This window comes from Apostichopus japonicus, chromosome 18 (assembly GCF_037975245.1).
Source record: "Apostichopus japonicus isolate 1M-3 chromosome 18, ASM3797524v1, whole genome shotgun sequence".
NCBI classification, from domain to species: Eukaryota; Metazoa; Echinodermata; class Holothuroidea; order Aspidochirotida; family Stichopodidae; genus Apostichopus; species Apostichopus japonicus.
The window spans coordinates 259977-284163 of NC_092578.1; the positions used below are offsets into that span (position 1 = coordinate 259977).

Here is a 24187-nt window from a genome sequence, read left to right on the forward strand (position 1 = left end):
TCAGTCAAGTAAAAGACTCTTATATGATTATTAAAGTTAAATCTTAAAAGTGAAGACATTTATCAAAATCCAGTGATTTGTATGCTATGTTGCATTGTGAGCAGTAATTGCCAATTTTCTTTCTTATTTACTGTTCAAACCATACAACGACAATATTAATGATATACCTGGAATGTTATATATACAGCTACTATCTATATGATGATATACTTTGGGTGGTATGTTATATGATGTACCTGTAGTGGTATGTTATCTATAGCTACCAGCTATATGATGATATACTTGAAGTGGTATGTGATATAAAGCTACTATCTATGTGATGATATACCTGTAGTGGTATGTTATCTATAGCTACCAGCTATATGATGATATACTTGGAGTGGTATGTGATATAAAGCTACTATCTATGTGATGATATACATGTAGTGGTATGTTATCTATAGCTACCAGCTATATGATGATATACTTGGAGTGGTATGTTATATATACAGCTACTATCTATGTGATGATATACCTGTAGTGGTATGTTATCTATAGCTACCAGCTATATGATGATATACTTGGAGTGGTATGTTATATATACAGCTACTATCTATGTGATGATATACATGTAGTGGTATGTTATCTATAGCTACCAGCTATATGATGATATACTTGGAGTGGTATGTTATATATAAAGCTACTATCTATGTGATGATATACCTGTAGTGGTATGTTATCTATAGCTACCAGCTATATGATGATATACTTGGAGTGGTATGTTATATATAAAGCTACTATCTATGTGATGATATACATGTAGTGGTATGTTATCTATAGCTACCAGCTATATGATGATATACTTGGAGTGGTATGTTATATATAAAGTTACTATCTATGTGATGATATACCTGTAGTGGTATGTTATCTATAGCTACCAGCTATATGATGATATACCTGGTTTGTTATATATAACTAGTGGGACATGTTAATTGAGCTGTAGAGCAAATCACAAAATTACCTTTAAAAATTGGATCCTTTGGGCATTCTATCAGAAATTCCAATAATTGAAATGTTGGTCAATAAAAGTGCAATTCTTAAATATTAAAAGAGTTCTTTATGAGGGTACAATTGAGAAGTTTTCTACCGAGGAGGGGGGGGGGGGGAGGTTGCCTTACGGCCCTTTAACTGTTGCACTGAAACATGATTTTACTGTCATATTACAGATTTATGTTAAGTTTCTGTTGGTCTGTTTATGTAGCACCATTAAAAGACAACTTTGCTAATTTGATTCAGCTGTTTAAATGTCTAGTTTAGTTTGGATGTGTGTTTGTAGTTGATGTAAGGATGGAGTTGGAAAAGACTTTTATTTACTTTATGATAACTAGAATGTCCTTTTTAAATCCAAGGTACATGCATGGTCAGCCAGTAAGCAAGTCTGTATTATAGACTTGATCAATACAGTTTATTAGTCTTATAGACTATTTCCCGTCCTTTAAAACTTTGAACAATAAATATATGGCGTCACTAATTCTGCATTTTTTAGTTCTTTTTTTTTTTTTTTTTTGATAGTTCTTTTAAAAGTTCTTGCAATGCAAGTTTCAGCACAAACAGGTGAGTTATTGCCACGACAATGTGTGTAACTGTCTGTCCATTTGTCAAGAATGATTTAAATGATCCCAGAAAATATATATGGAAATTGCATTCAACAACCCCACACCCCTCTGATATATTGTTTTAACTCGCCCTATAGCCCGTCAAAGAAGGTTCATGGCCCTATGAAAATCAGTCGGTGAAAAATTTCTTTTGAAATCTTGTGCACGTCACTGCAAGTGGTGGTCATGTGGTGTTCGTTCGCTCAGGGCATGTATCACAAACCACCAAATCAGAAAATTTGTACACCAAATCTGTACCATATGTACTATACCATATGTAAGAAGTACAAATTGGTCCAAAGAGTGCACACAACCAAGAGAAGTGTCCACATGACAATTACGGTTTGGGAGCCCATTAGTATCAGTCATTCGTACTAAATCATTCTTACGAAGTGCTACTACTTAGATACGATTCGTCCATTAATTAAAGGAGGCAAACCCAACTACCATTATTATAATGGTCTTGAAAAAAATCCCCTTCAAGCTAAGAAATATCTTGTTCCATTTGGGAGATATCACAGATTTAATGTTCATTCCCAAGTCTAAATATGACATCAAGCCACATGTGCTTAAATTTTAAGTTTGCTCTATTTATTTCTGTAATGCGGATTCTAAAATATTGAACCTCATAACATAAACATAACGTAATGATAGCACTGTCTTTCAGTGTCAACACTTCTAACATTCCCATCTTGAAAATAACAAAGGTAAAATAAACAAAGGTAAAATAAATAAGGATGACTATGACATCTCAGATTCACCAAATGACAGGTATGTCCCAGAGATGACTTTTAAGCTAGGTTAAGTTCCAAACTGATCAAGATCCCCCACCCTCTCCCAACATAAACTGGCTTACAGATCCTCTAGAATTTTAGACTTGTTAAATAAGTAATCGTTTTTTTCTTCACACTAGTAGCTTTAACTAGAATATCCAGGACACAATTTTACTCATTGTAGTTTAGTAGGTTGCGCCATCTCATTGGCTTTGTCCCCGTTCTATATTACTGTCTGGTGATTACTATATCGTCTGCTATGATGATAACCTATTGCAACCTCCGGCTATTAGACTATAATTGCCAGTATAATCGCGTTTCCAATGAAGGGAATGGGTGATGCGTTTACTGTTTGGAAGACCATCTCAGATGGGTAATGCCTTTGGCCAGCTAGGGATCAAACCCAGGACCTCTTATAGATATGGCAGGTTTCATTTCTTCTAACACTACCACAAATTTTCACTCCACCATAGCACAATTTGAAGCTGGCCGCATATCCACCCCCACCCTCAATTCAGACGCACAGAGACCCACCCCCTTCAGACGCACATTCAGCTGCAGTTTCAGCCGCGCATTCAGACGCACTTTCGGCCAATGTGCGGCTAAATGTGAGGCTGAAACTGCGGCCAGCTTCAGTTTGGTTTCAGTTCATGATTGCGCAATCACCTAACAATGGAACATGAAACTGAGTGAAAGATACAATGCCATTGCCCGTTACTGAAATACAAACCAAGAACATCTCAGATTACTGAACTGCGTGGGCGTTACCGAAATAATGATTGTAAAGATCAGCGATATCACAGCCTCTTTCACAGGAACTAGTCAGCAACGGCTATTCCGTACATTATAGGCATTACTAGGCTAATGACTTTACACAGTTAGGCCAAGGCTAGGCTTACATTACAAATTTACAATTAAGTCTATTATAATTAAGCCCAAAACACGCTATGAGAAAGTTAATTTTCCATTGCTTGCAAGTGAAGTTTTCTTCTTGTCGCTACAAAATGCAGACAGTAATGAAATGTGATACCTTGTTATCTTTGATCTAGACCTGAGCTGTCCATTGCTGCTATGTACACTGTGTTGTTGGTATTGACCGTAGCTGTATGTATTGACTGTACACTAGCGTCCAATTACCAACGGTAGCAAGCTGTGTGTGTATTTTCTGGGATCAATGGTGGTGTCTTACACTTCTGTTACACCTCATTCGAAACTAGGTCAGATTACTGGCATCAGACGTTTCTTTGTGCGCGAGTCTTCACACCCTTTAAACGTAGCCTTGGCTAGGGCTGTTATAAATTCCTTTGAAGGCATTGAAGACTCGCCCAAAACCGCGTGCCGCGCTCTGAGAAAGTTAATTTTCCATTGCTTGCAAGTGAAGTTTTTTTTCGTGTCGCTAAAAAATGCAGACAGTAATGAAACTTGATACCTTGTTATCTTTTATCTAGACCTGAAATGTCCATCGCTGCTATGTGCACTGTGTTGTAGGTATCCACCGTAGCTGCATGTATTGACTATGCACTAGTGTCTAATTACAGACGGTAGCAAGCTGTGTGTGTACTTTCTAGGATCGATGGTGGTGTCTAACACTTCTGTTACACCTCATTCGAAACTTGGTCAGATTACCGGCATGAGACGTTTCTTAGTGCGCGAGTTCACTCCATTTAACTAAGGAGTAAGGTATGATAGAGAAATTCGTTTAAAATAAGTTTAGGCTATGCATGAGCAGGCAGAAGGCATAAGTCCTATCTAGTGTTTTACCCATAATCAGCAAGAGACAGAGTCCGAATCAGCCCATTTTTTAAGATAATGGGTATAGGGCCTAAGCCTAGATGGGCTTTGATCTAAGCTCAAGAAATACTCGGAACCTATTCTGTTGATATTTTACTGTAAAGATAATGTCACTCAGAAAGAAAAAGAACAGTATCTTGACAACTCCTTATATTACTTAGTGTTATTATTATAACTCAAAATACTGATTCAATGAGCTTCAGTATTGGGTTGTCAAATCGACTTAGATGATAGTTTTAGGCTCACTAAATTGCACAACTGTCAAAGGTTTTGTGATTTAATACACCATTCTTTTCTCCAAGATAAAACTACTTGAATAATATGTTCTTGTTAAGGTATGAACGATCATAACTAGCACTTTCTCGAATGAACAAACAAGATAGTACAGACGGCCTCTTTATATAGGATATTGTTTTCCTGCAACATGTTTGTTTTCACCAAGATGAGGTGAGACGTGAACAGAGTGAAAATAATAGCATGAAATCATGCCAATATCATAACTTATAGACCAGAAATTCCAAGTTAAGGCAACTTAAAATTCATAACTCAGTGACACAACAGTCTTTTGGAGCTGATTTGATAGAAATCAAATCACCATTTTCACAATTATTTCTGAGATAAGATTTCTGTCACAAAACGTAATTGCTGAGATGGTTAGACTTGCTTGTGTTACACCTTAGCTCAGTATAATAATATGTATTTCTTAACTCTTAACAATAGTGTATTGTGTGTTGCCAATAATTGGGAATCAGTAATCTGTGTTGGTCTGATTCTGAGATGAAAGGAAAGGGAATCGTTTTAAAGTTTTTGTGAGAATCAGTAAAACAATAGTCATAACAGTACTTTCTGTTGACAGTTGGGCATGCATAGGAACTTTCAACTAAAGTTTGGTAGAGAAACTATGGACAAGCGTGCTTCCTCTGCAAGTTTTGGTTATGCCTAAGTAAACAGTAGTTCCTTTAGCCAGATCATGGAAATATTTGACCTAGGCCATAAGCGGTGGCCACAATTTGTACAATATGACACTTTGCCATTCCTCACAATATAAAGAAATGTGTGATAAATGAATTTGTATAGCAAAGAAGATCACAGTGATCATTTACTTATTACAGTTCTTCCATTTGTTAATATTATAAATTTCAACACTTGTTATCAAAACAATTTAATGGCATAAATAATTGATGTGGTTATCAGGAAGTATTTCATTTTGAGAATCATAATTTTGGAGCAATATAAAATGTGAAGTTTTCCTAGTCTAAAGCACATATTTAGGTCCGAAGACCCAACGATTGTAGAAAAAATTTGCTGTGTGAAATGTGATTAATTTCATTGAGGCAATTGCATGTCCAGCACAGTTGGGCTAGAGTCTATAGGTTTGGGACATTATATGGTGCCGAACATGCAGTACTGTACACTGTGGAAATTTCATGATGTTATTTTTCTCAGAGACATGTTCTTTGATGTTATTTGTCTCAGAGACCTGTTCTTTGATGTTATTTGTCTAAGAGACCTGTTCTTTGACGTTATTTGTCTCAGAGACCTTTTCTTTGATGTTATTTATCTCAGAGACCTGCACTTTGATAGGTTGCAATGGAGAAGGTGCTGGTGATAGAACCATTCAGTGTTGATTCTCACAAGTTGCTTGTGGACTTCCTTGAGGGCAAATTTGAGACTGTTATCTTTGCCCTTCCTGCCCAGAAATGGCACTGGAAAGCAAGGACAGCTGCTCTATACTTTGCTCAGATGATTCCAAGCAATCAAGAATTGCAATGCAGGTAAAATCAACGGCTATTATTACATGGTACCTCTGCTATCCTCAGACTTGCAACTTTGACTTCCAAATAACAATTACTGTACTAAAAAGTCATAATATATGACTAAACACATTGATATGTCATTTAAAATCAGATCTTATAAGTGTAAGTAAATGATCCAAACATTTGTGTTACGATAGAATAAAGATAACACATGTTATTTCAAGCATGCAGGATTTTATGTTGTAATGAAATTAATTGAGTATTGAAAAGTGTTTTCCAAACTTGTTATCCTTGTACCTGATTAGTAGGTTACAATTCCATTTTATCTAACATTAGCAAAGATTCTGCTATGTAAGTTCTAAAGCCTGTGTGCATTATAGCTGAACCAGAAAAATCGCACGTAGGGAGTGATTGAAACTATACTAGTTCATTTTCAACCTCATTTAAGTCTGTGTTGAGATGTATAGATACTTCAACATATTTTGAACTAGGTTTATTTGTTGGGAAAATTTCTGCACATTGTCCTTTTTCAATGCTAGTTATATTGTTATATATTGCACATATATTGAAATATATTGCACATATATCCCAGTCTATCAATACTTCCCTATCTGTGAATAAACGCCTGTCTATGAGTACACCCATGTTTATCTTGAGTATGAGCATATATTCCTGTCTATGACTTTATCTCTGAGTATGAGCACATTCCTGTCTATGAGTATATCCCTGTCTATAAGTATATCCCTCTCTATGAGTATATCCCTATCTATGAGTTTATTTCTGACTGTGATCATATCCCTCTCTATAAGTATATCCCTATCTATGAGTATATCTCTATCTATGAGTTTATTTCTGACTGTGAGCATATCCCTCTTTATAAGTAAATCCCTATCTATGAGTATATATCTCTATCTATGAGTTTATCTAAATGACGATGAGCACATCCCTGTCTTGGAAAATATCCCTGCCATGAGTTTATTTCTGTCTGTGAGCGTATCCTTGTCTATCTGTGAGTATATCCCTATCTATGAGTATATCCCTATCTATGAGTTTATTCCTGACTGTGAGCATATCCCTGTCTATCTGTGAGTATATCCCTATCTATGAGTATATCCCTATCTATGAGTTTATTTCTGACTGTGAGCATATCCCTGTCTATCTGTGAGTATATCCCTATCTATGAGTTTATTTCTGACTGTGAGTATACCCCTATCTATTATTATATCTCTCTATCTATGAATATCCCTATCTATGAGTATATAATCCCTGTCTATGAGTATATCCCAGTCTATGAGTTAATCCCAGTCTATGAGTTTATCACTGTCTATGAGTTTATTTCTGACTATGAGTATATCCCAGTCTATGAGTTTATCTCTATGAGCACATCCCTATTTGTGAGTATATCCCTATCTATTGTATATCTCTCTATCTATGAATATATCCCTATCTTTGCGTCTATGAGTAACTATGTTTCAGTATCTCTTTGTTAACATACCAGACATGGTATGATTTGTACAGTAGTGATTGAGAGCAGGCTATCCCTGTAGATATTTGGCAACCTTAAGACCTATTTTTTTCTTTGCATCATTATTGAAAGAGTCTGTTTTCTAAGTGGTTGTGAAATCATTTTTAATTTTATCTTTGTTTTGTAGAACACTATTTGCTAGTTCAGTTCTAAACTTAGCTGAATTGGTAGCCATGAGACCTGACCTTGCAGGAATGAAGAAGGTATTGTACTTCCATGAAAATCAACTGGTTTATCCAGTGAGGAAACAACAAGAACGGGACTTTCAGTATGGTTACAATCAGATCATATCCAGGTAAGATAGCAGTTAGATCAAATCTGATTAAGGCTAATTCCGATCTTGTCATATCAAGGTATGCCAACTTTAATTAGGTCATATCCATGTAACACTACTTGCAATCAGGTCATATCTAAGTGAGAGTAATTGCAATCAGGTCACATCCAGGTAAGACTAGTTGTAATCAGGTTACATTCAGGTAAGACTTTGCAATCAGGTTACATTCAGGTAAGACTTTGCAATCAGGTGATATTATTCAGGTAAGACTTTGCATTCAGGTTATATTATTCAGGTAAGACTAGATGCAATCAGGTTATATTATTCAGGTAAGACTAGATGCAATCAGGTTATATTATTCAGGTAAGACTAGATGCAATCAGGTTATATTCAGGTAAGACTTTGCAATCAGGTGATATTATTCGGGTAAGACTTTGCATTCAGGTTATATTATTCAGGTAAGACTAGATGCAATCAGGTTATATTATTCAGGTAAGACTAGATGCAATCAGGTTATATTATTCAGGTAAGACTAGATGCAATCAGGTTATATTCAGGTAAGACTAGATGCTATCAGGTTATATTCAGGTAAGACTACATGCTATCAGGTTATATTATTCAGGTAAGACTAGATGCAATCAGGTTATATTCAGGTAAAACTAGTTGCAATCAGGTTATATTCAGGTAAAACTATAGTTGCAGTCAGGTTATATTCAGGTAAGACTAGATGCAATCAGGTTATATTCAGGTAAGACTAGATGCAATCAGGTTATATTCAGGTAAAACTAAAGTTGCAATCAGGTTATAATCAGGTAAGACTAGATGCAATCAGGTTATATTCAGGTAAGACTAGATGCAATCAGGTTATATTCAGGTAAGACTAGATGCAATCAGGTTATATTCAGGTAAGACTAGATGCAATCAGGTTATATTCAGATAAAACTATAGTTGCAATCAGGTTATATTCAGGTAAGACTAGATGCAATCAGGTTATATTCAGGTAAGACTAGATGCAATCAGGTTATATTCAGGTAAGACTAGTTGCAATCAGGTTATATTCAGGTAAGACTAGTTGCAATCAGGTTATATTCAGGTAAGACTAGATGCAATCAGGTTATATTCAGGTAAGACTAGTTGCAATCAGGTTATATTCAGGTAAGACTAGTTGCAATCAGGTTATATCCAGGTAAGACTAGATGCAGTTAGGTTATATTCAGGTAAGACTAGTTGCAATCAGGTTATATTCAGGTAAGACTAGTTGCAATCAGGTTATATCCAGGTAAGACTAGATGCAATCAGGTTATATTCAGGTAAGACTAGATGCAATCAGGTTATATTCAGGTAAGACTAGATGCATTCAGGTTATATTCAGGTAAAACTAGTTGCAATCAGGTTATATTCAGGTAAGACTAGTTGCAATCAGGTTATATCCAGGTAAGACTAGATGCATTCAGGTTATATTCAGGTAAGACTAGTTGCAATCAGGTTATATTCAAGTAAGACTAGATGGAATTAGGTTATATTCAGGTAAGACTAGATGCAATCAGGTTATATTCAGGTAAGACTAGATGCATTCAGGTTATATTCAGGTAAAACTAGTTGCAATCAGGTTATATTCAGGTAAGACTAGTTGCAATCAGGTTATATCCAGGTAAGACTAGATGCATTCAGGTTATATTCAGGTAAGACTAGTTGCAATCAGGTTATATTCAGGTAAGACTAGTTGCAATCAGGTTATATTCAGGTAAGACTAGTTGCAATCAGGTTATATCCAGGTAAGACTAGTTGCAATCAGGTTATATTCAGGTAAGACTAGATGCAATCAGGTTATATTCAGGTAAGACTAGTTGCAATCAGGTTATATTCAGGTAAGACTATTTGTAATCATGTCATATCCAAGTAAGGCTAGCTGCAAGCATATCATATTCAGGTAAGACTAGATGGAATTAGGTTATAATCAGGTAAGACTAGATGCAATCAGGTTATATTCAGGTAAGACTAGTTGCAATCAGGTTATATTCAGGTAAGACTAGATGCAATCAGGTTATATTCAGGTAAGACTAGTTGCAATCAGGTTATATTCAGGTAAGACTATTTGTAATCATGTCATATCCAAGTAAGGCTAGCTGCAAGCATATCATATTCAGGTAAGACTAGATGGAATAAGGTTATAATCAGGTAAGACTAGATGCAATCAGGTTATATTCAGGTAAGACTAGTTGCAATCAGGTTATATTCTGGTAAGACTAGATGCAATCAGGTTATATTCAGGTAAGACTAGTTGCAATAAGGTTATATTCAGGTAAGACTATTTGTAATCATGTCATATCCAAGTAAGGCTAGCTGCAAGCATATCATATTCAGGTAAGACTAGATGGAATTAGGTTATAATCAGGTAAGACTAGATGCAATCAGGTTATATTCAGGTAAGACTAGTTGCAATCAGGTTATATTCAGGTAAGACTATTTGTAATCATGTCATATCCAAGTAAGGCTAGCTGCAAGCATATCATATTCAGGTAAGACTAGATGGAATTAGGTTATAATCAGGTAAGACTAGATGCAATCAGGTTATATTCAGGTAAGACTAGTTGCAATCAGGTTATATTCAGGTAAGACTAGATGCAATCAGGTTATATTCAGGTAAGACTAGTTGCAATCAGGTTATATTCAGGTAAGACTATTTGTTATCATGTCATATCCAAGTAAGGCTAGCTGCAAGCATATCATATTCAGGTAAGACTAGATGGAATTAGGTTATAATCAGGTAAGACTAGATGCAATCAGGTTATATTCAGGTAAGACTAGTTGCAATCAGGTTATATTCAGGTAAGACTAGTTGCAATCAGGTTATATTCAGGTAAGACTATTTGTAATCATGTCATATCCAAGTAAGGCTAGCTGCAAGCATATCATATTCAGGTAAGACTATATGGAATTAGGTTATAATCAGGTAAGACTAGATGCAATCAGGTTATATTCAGGTAAGACTAGTTGCAATCAGGTTATATTCAGGTAAGACTAGATGCAATCAGGTTATATTCAGGTAAGACTAGTTGCAATCAGGTTATATTCAGGTAAGACTAGATGCAATCAGGTTATATTCAGGTAAGACTAGATGCAATTAGGTTATAATCAGGTAAGACTAGTTGCAATCAGGTTATATTCAGGTAAGACTAGATGCAATCAGGTTATATTCAGGTAAGACTAGTTGCAATCAGGTTATATTCAGGTAAGACTAGATGCAATCAGGTTATATTCAGGTAAGACTAGATGCAATTAGGTTATAATCAGGTAAGACTAGATGGAATTAGGTTATATTCAGGTAAGACTAGATGCAATCAGGGTATATTCAGGTAAGACTAGTTGCAATCAGGTTATATTCAGGTAAGACTAGATGCAATCAGGTTATATTCAGGTAAGACTAGTTGCAATCAGGTTATATTCAGGTAAGACTAGTTGCAATCAGGTTATATTCAGGTAAGACTAGTTGCAATCATGTCATATCCAAATAAGGCTAGCTGCAAGCATATCATATTCAGGTAAGACTAGATGGAATAAGGTTATAATCAGGTAAGACTAGTTGCAATCAGGTTATATTCAGGTAAGACTAGTTGCAATCAGGTTATATTCAGGTAAGACTAGTTGCAATCATGTCATATCCAAATAAGGCTAGCTGCAAGCATATCATATTCAGGTAAGACTAGATGGAATTAGGTTATATTCAGGTAAGACTAGATGCAATCAGGTTATATTCAGGTAAGACTAGTTGCAATCAGGTTATATTCAGGTAAGACTAGTTGCAATCAGGTTATATTCAGGTAAGACTAGTTGCAATCAGGTTATATTCAGGTAATACTAGTTGCAATCATGTCATATCCAAATAAGGCTAGCTGCAAGCATATCATATTCAGGTAAGACTAGATGCAAGCATATCATATTTAGGTAATTTGACTAGAATGCAGTTAGGTTATATCCAAGTTAGACTAGTTGCAATCATGTCTTTTCAAGTTATCGCTAGTTGCAATCATGTCATATCAAGGTAAAACTGTGATGGAAGATAATCTTCTAGCTAGCTAAAAGTCCATATGTCTATTCCACTATTTACAGAATGTTCCACAGGTGTCTTATTGTTGGTAAATAACCTGGTAAAACAAGCAACACTTTTCCAAAGCAAATACATATCTGATTCATATTGAGAGCAAATGACATTTCAAACATACCATAAGCCTACAAACTTTGAAACAGTTTGAACACGGATGTGATATCACAGATTCATTTTGTCCAGACTGCCAAATTGTTCCTAGGCGCCTCTGTTGCTGGGTCCTGTTTTTAAAAGAAACATAATGATCCATGACAGTGGTAACAATTTGTTAGACTATTTATCTACATCAATGCAGTGTCACTAAAAAAGTATTATGTGATTTATAACAGGGTGCTAAAAGCCAGAAAGTAATCAATAAGCAAACTCTTCATCAAAGTGCTTTGAAATGATTTGGCAGATAGGCATCTTGTCTCTATGGGGTATGTGGTCCACCTAGATATATGGACACAGATTGAATCTGTCACTTTAAAACTATATTTGTACCACTATTTAAACATGCACTGAAAAATTTATATTGTCATTCACCTCAAAGGTTCCTAGTAACTCTATATATGAATTTGACAGGAAATTAAAGGAAAATTAGATCACATATTCCTCCATCCTCTGCAATTTCCCCAGTTCTAACATTTCCTTCTATTTGCAGACTGAACTGTTGTACACATGCCAGAGCACTGTCTTGTCTTGTCTTGTCTTTTGTATGTATGATGTAAAAAATGGTATGTGAAAAGTATGAGTCACCAGTTGTGATGATCTTGTAAGATGTGTCAAAGTCAGTTTGAGATTTGTCAGTATCCTTGAATTATTTTTTAAATTTATTTCAGTCTGGTAGCTGATGTTGTCATCTTCAATTCCAGCTACAACATGTCGTCATTCCTTTCATCAATCCCATCGTTCCTCAACTTGATTCCCGACCACAGACCTCAGAACATTCCCCAGCAAATAACACCAAAGTGTCACGTCATCTACCTCCCATTGCCTATCATTAGTTTCCCACATGATGCTATCTGCTCGTTGAAGAAAGTACCAACATATAAGGCTCAACTGCAAGAAGAGCAAGGGAAAAGTAGCCAAAGAGGAGTTAGTTCCAAGGGTGACAGTTACAGCCCAGTCAAGAGCAAAACTATAGAAACATCATCAGTAACAATAAAGCCTTCACATACCAAGGATGATTCTTTGAAGCTAGCTGATGTAGATTTCATTTCAAATATGCAAAAGGCTAATAGTGTAAACCTTCATCAAGAGAGAGAAAGTTGTGAGAATGAAAACCATCAAGCCTTCTTGAATCCTGAAGAGATTTTCCTGAAAGATAAAACTGTTGGTGGTCACATATGCAGTGATGTTTCCTCAACACATTCATCGCTCAGGGAAGGAAAAAGAAGTCAGTTTCTGCACATTGTCTGGCCTCATCGATGGTAAAACTTGACTTGATTATAAAAAAGAATATTCATCTAAGTGTTAGCTGTTACCTTTTAAGAGCATTTTAATATCATTCACAAGGTTGGTATTTTGATGGTTTGATATAAGGAAAGCAGTCATTTGTAATTATGTTCTTTAATACACTAAAGAACATAAGAAAGAAACATTTCCAGGCAATACTTTATCTGTGGAACTAATGGACAAGCATGAAAAACTGAACATGATTTCATGTTTCTTATGTGTGTATGTTTAGAGTGTTCTAGGACAATCTTCTGCTGTAGAGTTTCTGATTCCACTACTATTACCTCTTATTATGTTTTAGTCTTAAAGTTGAATTGCATTTGAACAAAGATGCATTTACATGACTGCATTCTGGAATTCCTTAATTTGTCTTGTAGTGATTATGATACAGGATGGTGACTAAAACAAATGGTTTACTAATTGGGACATTTGATTATGATAATCCATTCCATCTAAAACAAATGGTTTACTAATTGGTGCATTTGATTATGATACAGGATGGTGTCTAAAAAAATGGTTCACTTATTGGTGCATTTGATTATTATACTTCATGCTATCTAAAACAATTGGTGTACTAAGTTTTGCATTTCATTATTCAATGAAATCTATACTTCTGCAGGGAACACGACAAGAACCCAGAGATGTTCTTTTCTGTTCTTCTCCAACTTCAAGAAGAAGGTTATGACTTCAGACTTTCAGTACTTGGTGGCCAATTTTCCAAAGTACCAGGTAATTCTATCAGATAGATTTCTGTGTAATATTGCTTCTTTCTTTGTTCCATATAAATTCAGGCATTTGTTTCTTGAGCTTTAGGAAGCAATTTCTAACCACTCAGTTTCCCTAGCATGTATTTAAGAAGCAATATAATCATGCCATCCTTAAAGTTTGATACTACGGTTCAAATTTAGTGCATTAATTTAGTGCAAGAGAACCAGATTATGTTGAAGCAATGGGTTTCTTTGTGGAGCAGCTTTAAGACAAATGGTTAATAAGCTTTGAATGGGTCAGCAGTCGTTACAGTTGCTTGGAATTTAATTTTGATGGTTGGAGTTGATTGGTGACATGTGACAAATATTTCTTGACAATATGGCTGCACAGCTGTGTAGAGAGAACACAAAACCCAAAGTAGCACATGTGATCTGAGAATGTGCCATGTACTACACTCAGTATCACATGTGATCTGAGAATCTGCCATGTACTACACTCAGTATCACATGTTATCTGAGAATAGGCCATGTGCTACACTCAGTATCACATGTGATCTGAGAATCTGCCATGTACTACACTCAGTATCACATGTGATCTGAGAATGTGCCATGTACTACACTCAGTATCACATGTTATCTGAGGATCTGCTATGTGCAACACTCAGATGTTATCTGAGAATCTGCCATGTACTACACTCAGTATCACATGTGATCTGAGAATAGGCCATGTACTACACTCAGTATCACATGTTATCTGAGAATTTGCCATGTGTTACACTCAGATGTGATCTGAGAATCTGCCATGTACTACACTCAGTATCACATGTTATCTGAGAATCTGCCATGTGTTACACTCAGTATCACATGTGATCTGAGGATCTGCTATGTGCAACACTCAGATGTTATCTGAGAATCTGTCATGTACTACACTCAGTATCACATGTGATCTGAGAATCTGCCATGTGTTACACTCAGTATCACATGTGATCTGAGGATCTGCTATGTGCAACACTCAGATGTTATCTGAGAATCTGTCATGTACTACACTCAGTATCACTTGTGATCTGAGAATCTGCCATGTGTTACACTCAGTATCACATGTGATCTGAGGATCTGCTATGTGCAACACTCAGATGTTATCTGAGAATCTGTCATGTACTACACTCAGTATCACATGTGATCTGAGAATCTGCCATGTGTTACACTCAGTATCACATGTGATCTGAGGATCTGCTATGTGCAACACTCAGATGTTATCTGAGAATATGTCATGTACTACACTCAGTATCACATGTTATCTGAGAATAGGCCATGTGTTACACTCAGTATCACATGTGATCTGAGGATCTGCTATGTGCAACACTCAGATGTTATCTGAGAATCTGCCATGTGCAACACTCAGTATCACATGTGATCTGAGAATAGGCCATGTGCAACACTCAGTATCACATGTGATCTGAGAATGTGCCATGTACTACACTCAGTATCACATGTGATCTGAGAATCTGCCATGTACTACACTCAGTATCACATGTGATCTGAGAATCTGCCATGTACTACACTCAGATGTGATCTGAGAATCTGCCATGTGCTACACTCAGTATCACATGTTATCTGAGAATGTGCCATGTGCTACACTCAGTAGCACATGTGATCTGAGAATCTGCCATGTGCTACACTCAGTAGCACATGGATCTGAGAATCTGCCATGTGTTACACTCAGATGTGATCTGAGAATCTGCCATGTGCTACACTCAGTATTTAAAACAAGATACAGTATTTAATTAAGATGTCCCATCAATATTGTAGTAGCACATTTAACACATTTGTTCTGAAGAATTGTTCCCATTTTATTTTATCATGCATTATCACATGTAGCAATCTCATCACTGATTTTCCTTTCCGATTCCTATTTATTGTCTTTACTTGAAAGCCATTTTTGCTGATGCTAAGAGGCAGCTAGCATCAAAGATAGCAGACTGGGGTTACCAACCGTCTAAGGACTGCTATTATTCTATCTTGAGGGAATCAGATGTCGTCGTTTCTACTGCTTACCATGAGTTCCTTGGATTAGCCATGTAAGTCTCACTCATCCCATAGCCAAATCTGGTGAGGATAACTTACATTCTTACTGGTAAATTTAGAGCTGTAATTAATCACTGCTAGGTGAAGACCATTGCTCCTGTCCTCCCCCATGTAGTTACCACCCTACTTCATGCCATCCCATCACTTAATGGTGGCGTTCTAGCTGGATACACTGCTTTCATTCTAGCAGACACTAAACTGAAACACACCTCAACAAGGGTGTTCAAAGTAAAATTGGATTGTTGCAGTTTGAAGTACTTTTACTGTTCATACCTAGTTGTTCTAGTCAATTTATTAACTCTGCACTAGAGCTTGGGAATATGCCAGTAAGTATACATGCAAATTGGAACATAGTAATGACTGATAAGTTGTGGAAAATACATATTTTCTTTTCTGGTTTAAACCATGGGATTGAGATAATAACTGACACAAAATAGAAGGAGATATATATGATCTAGTGAACATAGAAATCATAACAAGCGAGCTTGATAGCAGTAGGGAACAAAGAAGCAGAAACATGAATTATTCATTTCTGAGTTGAGACCATGTCAAGTAAGGGTCCCTATATTAAATATAAGCCTGTTTGCAGCAACATGATGCTGGGAATTAAAGCCCTGACAAGGAATGGTTGCAGTAGCAGTGTATTTACTTAAATTACAAAGGGAGGAGGATTAAATGAGAGGAAGCAGTTACATTTGCATATATGTTAATATGCACTTTTTTGTTTTCTTTTCATTGAAGTTTGCTCTTTAATATTCAGATGAGCTTACACTGTCCTTAGATTTCATGATGAAAAGCTTTAACTGGTTTAAAATAGAATTGAAAAAAGAAGAATATTGAACCAAAAAGGGGAAATAGCAGACACGTATGTATCATATAGAAAGGTTTGAACATCAATATGAATTATGCTTAGAGCTAAAGTGAAAGAGGAAATACATGATGGACTAACCATTCTTGGAAATCACTTTACATGCATAAAACTAAATTGCCTGGTACTTGTACCATAGTGTTGTTTCAATAGTTGCTGATATGTTTCACTTTTGTTGTGGTTACAAAACTTGAAATGTTACTAAGCTTTGATGCACATATGTTTCCCTTCAGCCTGTTAACATTAACCTTTTTGGCTAAGATAATGTGTTAGAATCTATTTCCTGTCCAAGGGACTCATTATACTGAGGATGTAACATATTCATGATCACACAGTCACCATCTCCACGCAAGGGGACCTGTGTTAAGAGTGCATCAGTCATTTGGTTTTCATGCCCAGTCTCTATCTTGGGTGATACCTTTTATACTTCATACATGTTATACTTCATACCTGTTATACTTCATACCTGTTATACTTCATACCTGTTTTACTTGATACAAAGAGATCTGCCATATGATATTCAGAGATATCTGTTATTCTTAATACCTGTTATACTTAATACCTCTTCTAATTTATACAAAGAGTCCTGTAATACTTCATAGCTACCTGCTATACTTCATACTTTTTTTTGGCAGACTTCATTTGCATACATAATACATCTGTCATTTGTTCCATGTATTTCTGTGAAATGAAGATGTTCACTTATATATATTTCAATAAATGTTCATTCTTTCATTTTAGGTTGGAAGCTGCCTTTCTTGGTTGTCACCCCCTTTGCCCAAACCGTCTTGTATATCCCGAAATCTTTCCAAGTAAGCCCATACCTTTTCACCAAACTGTTAATTTATATTTCATATTGACATTGACAGGCAATTTAACATGACAAGGAGAACTTTGTAATTTAGGGAATTGTTATCAGATTCTGTTTCACTTTTGTTTTATTATTTCCAGATTCCTGCCTTTACAACACACAACAGCAGCTCTTCAAGAAACTACGAGAATTCTGTAGAAGACCCTGGTTAGCCAAGGCAAAATTCCCAAATGTAAAAACAGCTTTGTTTGAAGTATTATAGTACTGTATTACAGTATTATTATTAACAGTATTATTATTAACAGTATTATTATTAACTGTGTTAAGTATGATTTACAGTATTACAGTATTTACAGTATTAGTATTAACAGTATGATTAACAGTATTATAAACAGTAGTAAGTATGATTAACAGTATTACAGTATTTACAGTATCATTATTAACAGTACTGAGTATGATTAACAGTATTACAGTATTATTATCATAAACAGTATTAAGTATGATTAACAGTATTACAGTATTTACAGTATCATTATTAACAGTACTGAGTATGATTAACAGTATTACAGTATTATTATCATAAACAGTATTAAGTATGATTAACAGTATTACAGTATTATTATCATAAACAGTATTTAGTATGATTAACAGTATTTACAGTATTATTATTAACAGTACTAAGTATGAGTAACAGTATTACAGTATTATTATCATAAACAGTATTAATTATGATTAACAGTATTACAGTATTATTATCATAAACAGTATTTAGTATGATTAACAGTATTTACAGTATTATTATTAACAGTACTAAGTATGAGTAACAGTATTACAGTATTATTATCATAAACAGTATTAATTATGATTAACAGTTTAACAGTATTTTCAGTAATATTATTAACATTACTCAGTATGATTAACAGTATAACAGTATTATTATCATAAACAGTATTACAGTATTATTCATAACAGTATTACAGTGTTTACAGTATTATTATTAACATTACTAAGTATGATTAACAGTATTACAGTATTATTATCATAAACAGTATTAAGTATGATTAACAGTATTACAGTGTTTACAGTATTATTATTAACATTACTAAGTATGATTAACAGTATTACAGTATTATTATCATAAACAGTATTAAGTATGATTAACAGTATTTACAGTATTGTTATTAACATTACTAAGTATGATTAACAGTATTACAGTATTATTCATAACAGTATTACAGTGTTTACAGTAGTGCAGATAGTTGTAATCGATTAATCGCCAGTAGTTGCGATTACACTTTGGAAGTTTGATTAATCGCCCTCAAAACCTAAGTTGCAATTACTCAACTACAAGCTAGCACTACACATAATCTGCTTTTGAAAAATAGCCTTAGCTATCAAAAACATCATAAAGCAGTTTTGTCAGCAAATATTGCAATAAGTATACAGTTCTCACAATGCTACACTAACACTGTGCTGTGTTAAAAATTGGCAAGCACCTGCTCCGGCTAGATTCATGCGTTTGCTTGTCAGTAATATAATTGTTCTGAAATGCAACATTCAGTCCTAGCAATGTTTAATCAATGCACATAACCCCAAGTTCGTAACGTATTAATCTTTTACGATTGCCAAAGTATTTGTCATTTCTTCAGACATGTTTACAATTACTTCATTACTGGCCTGGTTCGTATTTATCGGATGTCTGATAGAGTGTGTCGATTGCAGTGTAGTGTCATTTCAATGTGAAATATATGTGCCTGCTATTGCGCTAGGCTCCAGCCTAGCCTAGAATGTTGAACGTCCTTCTACAGAAAACTCTTGTATACTTATCATCACACCACTGCAAAGTGTTACATCTATTCATTGTGTGCATGTTTACTTTTGTTAGTGCTAGTAGTTTGTAGTAGCCTCGTAGATTCATTCAAAAGTTTTTGATTTACTGTGGAAGATTTAAGAAACATAGATTGAAACTTGTTCACAGTTTTTGGTTGGTAGATGTTTAAACATGATTTAGACACCACGCGTTAAGACACGAAAGAACAAATAAGGACAGTGTACCATGGAGAAAGATTTCTTTTGACTATATCTGCAATGTAAAATGACAGTAATGAGGTCATATCTATAACCAAGTAATCGCAGTAATCGCGAGAGGAGCTATGCAATTAATCGACTTTAAAAGAAAGAGTTGACTATCAGCACTAATTTACAGTATTATTAACAGCATTAAGTATGATTGAAAGTATTTACGATATTATTATTAACAGTATTAAGTATGATAAACAGTATTCACAGTATTATTATTACAGTACTACAGTATTATTTTTAACAGAATTACATTATTATTAGTAGTATTACAGTATTATTATTAGTACAGTATTATTATTGATAGCATTACAATATTATTGTTAACAAATTACATTATTATTTTTAACAGTTTGACAGTATTATTATTAACAGTATTATTACTAAAGTATTACAGTATTATTACTAACAGAATTACAGTATGATTATTACTAACAGTATTACAGTATTATTACCAGTTTTTGGTATGATTAACAGTATTACATTATTACAGTAGTATTATTATCAAACAGTATGTCAATATTATTTGTAGTATTATAGTATTATTTCTTACATTATTACAGTATTATCACTACCAGAATTAAGTATGATTAACAGTATCACAATATTATTACTAGCAATATCACATATTATTATTATTAACAGTATTATCATATTTTGCTAACAGTATCATAGTATTATCATTAGTAACAGTATTACAGTCTTATTATTACTAACAGTATTACAGTATTATTATTACTAACATTATATTATGGACTATGTGACAAAAGTCTTGTATTTAAGCAGTGAACATTACATTGTTTATCCTTTATCCTGTGTGGGCTTGTTTTATTGTCATTGCTGAAGGAACAGCTTCCAACTTTACAAAAAAAAATTCCCAATGTCAAGACGCAATAAGTACACCCCTTCTCCCCCTCCCCCACTCCCACCACAAAGAAAACATGGTTTGATATTCTACCTGTAGCTCTGTAATAAAAAATGTCTTACAAAACTTCTTTGTTGAAATTGCATTTCAGATCGACTTTAGCAGATTCAGCCAAGATTGTCTTCTTCCGAAGTATGAAGCAATTTTGAAGCCATCAAATACTAATTAGAAGATAACTTTGCTTCATTTGGAAAAGTAATGGATTTGCTGAATTGTCAGGTAATGCAAGTAAGTACAAATAATTAGTATTCTTAGAAGAGAAATCTACTGCCAGCCCAGCCCAGCTGTTTGAGGCTGATAGACTCATGCAAACTTTAATAACTTCTCGAAGTACTGATCAAACATTCTTCCTTGACAGAAATTCAATTCAAGTTTTCAATTTCCTTTATTCAATTATAAATTATAAAAAAATAATAAATAGGGTCAATTATACATAAAAATTATATTATAAAAATTATATGAAAAAAAATAAGTAAAGTGATTAGAACAGAGACAGATTAAGAGAAAATCAAAGATATAAGAAGGTATGAATAGTAAAATACTTCAGAGGATTATAACTAGACTTATTATAACAAAGGATTCAAATCTCTATTTTGAGTTAAAAGTGCAGCCCTATAAATAATTTTTAGAAAGCATGATTGTAAAACTTGGAGTGATTACAGGATGTCATAAAATTTAGTTTGTCTTCTTGCGAAGGGAAGTCTGTTCAAGATGTAGAGGATGATCTTTATAGGCAAGTATATTTTCAAGAATTATGATCTAAGCAAGATATATTTGCACAATGTTTTAGGAAACTCTTTTTGTCGTTAACATGTATAAAGTGATACCAAACTGAGACTGCTAAGATAGATAATATACGGTAGGATTGATGCATTGAAAACCTTCAAAGTGGGGGGCAATATAGGTTACTGTGGAAACAATGTATTATCATTTAACTAATACCTTTGAAATATTGTTAGTAAATGTTAACTTATCATTTATGCAGAACCCTAAGTACATCAAAACATGAACTGTGAATCATTGTTGTCTCCTCTTTTGTTTCTATTAAACCTTTATGTTTATTGTCAGTATTTTGAAATATCAGTTCTTTCGTAATAAAATCTTATTAATCGTATTGATTTTGGCGAAGTTTAAGTTTGGAGATATTACAAGATAAAGCAGTGTATTCAGCATATTTAACAACGGGAAAGCCGGACATCATACACAGAATTTTGCTATATAAATGGTGACTGATAAATGTGTGGGTGCCTTTTGTATACATGTACCTGGTTGTCTGTACTGATATAGAATGTAGAGTTGTTGTGTATGTTTTGTGATATATAATTACTTCCTAACGTAATACATGGTCATATCCCCAGTGTAGCATTCATTTGTTAACACACACAAAATTTGAGCCAGACGGAGACTCTTCCTGAAACGTAGATGTTATTGTAATGCCCCCTCCCGAGAAAATACGATCAATTTCTCTACCCCCAATCCAAGCTATGAAGCCAATTGTTATTATTCCAGAGAGAGGTAGGTATACAGTGTAGCTGGGTGGAAAACATTACAGATTCATAGGCTTGAGAAAAGTGTTGCGTGATGAACCAATTTTTATTTTCTTGACTAGGAAGTTTAGTTGCTACCTGCACATTGTACATTAATAATGTTAAAAGACCCAGCCCACTAGGGAGTTTAGTTGCTACCCTGCACATTGTACATTAATAATGTTAAAAGACCCAGCCACTAAGGTTCCAAAGGGCAAGAAACCCAAAGAATACACTGAGGACAGAGTAGAAAGCACTTTGTCAGTGTAATTGGAAATGAAATTAAAGCTCACTCGCTTCAAGCAAAGCAAAGTTACAATAGCAACAAAATGAAATAAACTTACATTACTTAAGAAAAGGGCCTTCCTCGCACCCAGGCAGCCAGGACAGATCTGACTAACAGCTACTAGTTCAGTCCTGACCACCAAGGAGTAAACGATGGAGCAGCAGTGTAATGGAATGTTGATGTATGAAGGTGAATTGTTAGTAAAATGTGGTGAGCATGGTATGAAGGTTACTGGCATGCCTTAGATAGAATGAATGGATGGAATGAGATGGAATGGTTTAAGGAATGTCTGAATGAGTTAGTAACAATAACAATACATGTATGCATGTTTGTCTAGCACTAATTTTCTGCAGTTTCTATTAGCGATGCTGTTGTGTGCATTATGTGATATAGAATGTAATGGTTGTGTGCAGTGTGTGATATAGCATGTAATGGTTGTGTGCAGTGTGTGATATAGAATGTAATGGTTGTGTGCAGTTAGTGATATAGAATGTAATGGTTGTGTGCAGTGTGTTATATAGAATGTAATGGTTGTGTGCAGTGTGTTATATAGAATGTAATGGTTGTGTGCAGTGTGTGATATAGAATGTAATGGTTGTGTGCAGTGTGTTATATAGAATGTAATGGTTGTGTGCAGTGTGTTATATAGAATGTAATGGTTGTGTGCAGTGTGTGATATAGAATGTAATGGTTGTGTGCAGTGTGTGATATAGAATGTAATGGTTGTATGCAGTGTGTGATATAGAATGTAATGGTTGTATGCAGCATGTGATATAGAATGTAATGGTTGTATGCAGTGTGTGATATAGAATGTAATGATTGTGTGCAGTGTGTGATATAGAATGTAATGGTTGTGTGCAGTGTGTGATATAGAATGTAATGGTTGTGTGCAGCATGTGATATAGAATGTAATGGCTGTGTGCAGTGTGCGATACAGAATGTAATGGTTGTGTGCAGTGTGTGATATAGAATGTAATGGTTGTATGCAGCATGTGATATAGAATGTAATGGTTGTGTGCAGTGTGTGATATAGAAGGTAATGGTTATGTGCAGTGTGTGATATAGAATGTAATGGTTGTGTGCAGTGTGTGATATAGAATGTAATGGTTGTGTGCAGTGTGTGATATAGAATGTAAGTGTTTTGTGCAGTGTGTGATATAGAATGTAATGGTTGTGTGCAGTGTGTGATTTAGCATGTAATGGTTGTGTGCAGTTTGTGATATAGAATGTAATGGTTGCAAGGGCGGGGGAAGCACTTTTAATCTGGGGGGGCACCGACATCAAAGGGCACTTTGCAGAAATTCGATTGGACTGATGCAGCCTTATATCTAGTACCCTTTATAACTCTTATTGTATTATCTTATTTGCGTATACACATCAGTCCATCAACGCCCCCCCCCCCCTGAAGGAAAATATGCATACTAGCACTGCAATGTGCAAATTGGGAAACAAGGAACAAGTTTTCTTTTTAGACAAAATGAGGTGAAATCATGCAAGTTGCTAATGTAGGAATCTTCCGAATTAGAGTTTATTTCTTGTTAATATCTTAACAATTTTCTCCATTCGAAATAGCTTTGAGTTTGACCCACAGAAACTCATTAAAA

General features: G+C 34.8%; 1 protein-coding gene across 6 annotated transcripts in view; it reads left to right on the forward strand.

Annotated features, from left to right (window-relative positions):
- The first annotated feature begins 3034 nt into the window (after positions 1 to 3034).
- Positions 3035 to 24187, forward strand: part of LOC139958382 (tRNA-queuosine alpha-mannosyltransferase-like) — a 42448-nt gene continuing 21295 nt past the window's right edge. The window contains exons 1-9 of one of the 6 annotated variants that reach the window (XM_071955420.1): positions 3035 to 3188; positions 5765 to 5973; positions 7608 to 7775; positions 12681 to 13271; positions 13916 to 14025; positions 15937 to 16081; positions 17698 to 17768; positions 17908 to 17999; positions 20863 to 20999. In XM_071955420.1, the coding sequence (XP_071811521.1) occupies positions 5789 to 5973; positions 7608 to 7775; positions 12681 to 13271; positions 13916 to 14025; positions 15937 to 16081; positions 17698 to 17768; positions 17908 to 17999; positions 20863 to 20940 (1440 nt within the window). In that variant the 5' untranslated portion in view covers positions 3035 to 3188; positions 5765 to 5788 and the 3' untranslated portion in view covers positions 20941 to 20999. Of the gene's footprint in view, positions 3189 to 3209; positions 4088 to 5764; positions 5974 to 7607; positions 7776 to 12680; positions 13272 to 13915; positions 14026 to 15936; positions 16082 to 17697; positions 17769 to 17907; positions 18000 to 20862; positions 21000 to 24187 lie in introns of those variants that run through there. The other 5 variants (XM_071955424.1, XM_071955423.1, XM_071955422.1 and 2 more) reach the window with 5 other exon arrangements.